Source organism: Capsicum annuum, chromosome 7 (genome assembly GCF_002878395.1).
Source record: "Capsicum annuum cultivar UCD-10X-F1 chromosome 7, UCD10Xv1.1, whole genome shotgun sequence".
Taxonomy (NCBI): domain Eukaryota; kingdom Viridiplantae; phylum Streptophyta; class Magnoliopsida; order Solanales; family Solanaceae; genus Capsicum; species Capsicum annuum.
This window is the reverse complement of record NC_061117.1, coordinates 211,289,040-211,290,599: the sequence shown is the minus strand read 5'-3', so window position 1 is coordinate 211,290,599 and position 1,560 is coordinate 211,289,040. Positions and strand designations below refer to the sequence as shown.

Genomic DNA, 1,560 nt, shown 5'->3' with positions numbered 1-1,560 from the left:
TATCAAATTAACCTTATTAATTATACTTTAAAATGATAAAATTAAGTATATACACTTTGTTTAGGATTTAATAATAAGGATAATATTAAAAGAATATAATAAAATCCTCTTGATTTTATCAAAGAAACAACTAAATTGAAACACATATTTTAAAAAAGAAGACCAACTAAAACGAAATGAAGGGAGTAAGTGTTTTCAATATTCTTGTACTTCATTCGTTTTAATTTGTTTGTCTTATTTTCATTTTTAGTCTGTTTAAAAAAATGTATTTTTCTTATTTTGGAAACTCTTTATCTTCCACCTGCCATGTTTAAGATCACAACATTAATAGTTTGGAACTTTTTACATATTTTTAATTTAAGAACAAAAAATCTAAAAATTAGTTTTTACTTTCTTAAACTGTGCATCAAGTCAAAATCAGACAAATAAATTAAAAAGAATGAAGTATTTAAAAACTACTTCTTAATAGTGCTCAAATATCAAGAAACATCGTCTAACAAATACTAAGAATAACATAGTAAACTATATTTTTTATTTATTATTTTTCTTATTGGATGTGAAATAAGCTAGTATGACAATTATTTTTTGGACGGAGGAAGTATATCACTTTCAATTTCCCTCTTATCAACTTCAAACACTAGTATATATAACACATTAATTATATATTTCCATAGATGAAATGAGTTAAGGTATGGAAATTGTTGCTTCCTACTTAGTCTCATTTTTGTTTGCAATAATTTTAGCAATATATGCATGGAGGTTGTTGGATTGGGCATGGTTTAGGTCAAGGAAACTAGACAAGTGCCTAAGAAAACAAGGTCTCAAAGGGAACTCTTACAAATTAATTTTTGGAGACCTCAAAGGGTTGTCCAAAAGCTTTGAAGATGCTAAATCCAAACCATTGAATGTCTCTGATGATGATATATCTCCCAGAATTCTTCCTTATTTTGTTGCAGCAATCAAGAAACATGGTAAGTTTTCGTTTTGTTTAGCACCTAATGGTGTTCTGTGCCTGTTTTTTAGCCCGACTAATTTAAAATACTAGTGGAAAACCTCACTCACATAATTCCATTCCTAAGATTTGAATTAGGACTCTTAATTAAGAGTGGACGGATACATTAAAAATTCGTCGCTAGGTGGGAATTAGCTAAGAAAGTTGTCGCTAATATGTCAAGAAATAACTTGAAGCTAACATGATTTATTGATAATAATCTATCGTTAAATAATATTAGCGGCTTGTATTTACTATTTATTTACTATTTAGTGACAAAGTTATCCATTGCTAACATTTTTTTTATAGTGCAATTACCAATATTAACTTTTGACAAAATTAAATGAGTAAAACTGTTTTGTATTTACTTACTGGCTTATCTGAACCTACCATCAACCATAAGAGATCATTTATGTCATCTTCTCAACTTTGGATTTACAAAATTTTACAGGTAAAAACTGTTTTATATGGCTTGGGCCAAAGCCTATGGTATTAGTATGGGACCCTGAGGTAATAAGAGACGTGTTTAACAAACATGCTCTTTACCAAAAGCCCAAATCAACTCCCTT

General features: G+C 28.5%; 1 protein-coding gene across 1 annotated transcript; it reads left to right on the top strand.

The window, feature by feature from the left end:
• Positions 1-596: 596 nt before the first annotated feature.
• On the top strand, positions 597-1,560 carry LOC107878451 (cytochrome P450 CYP72A219-like; the record flags this gene model as incomplete). Its single annotated transcript, XM_047415433.1, is given in 2 exon segments — positions 597-971; positions 1,443-1,560. Coding segments are annotated over 2 exon segments (398 nt in total), but the record flags the coding sequence as incomplete, so codon positions are not given.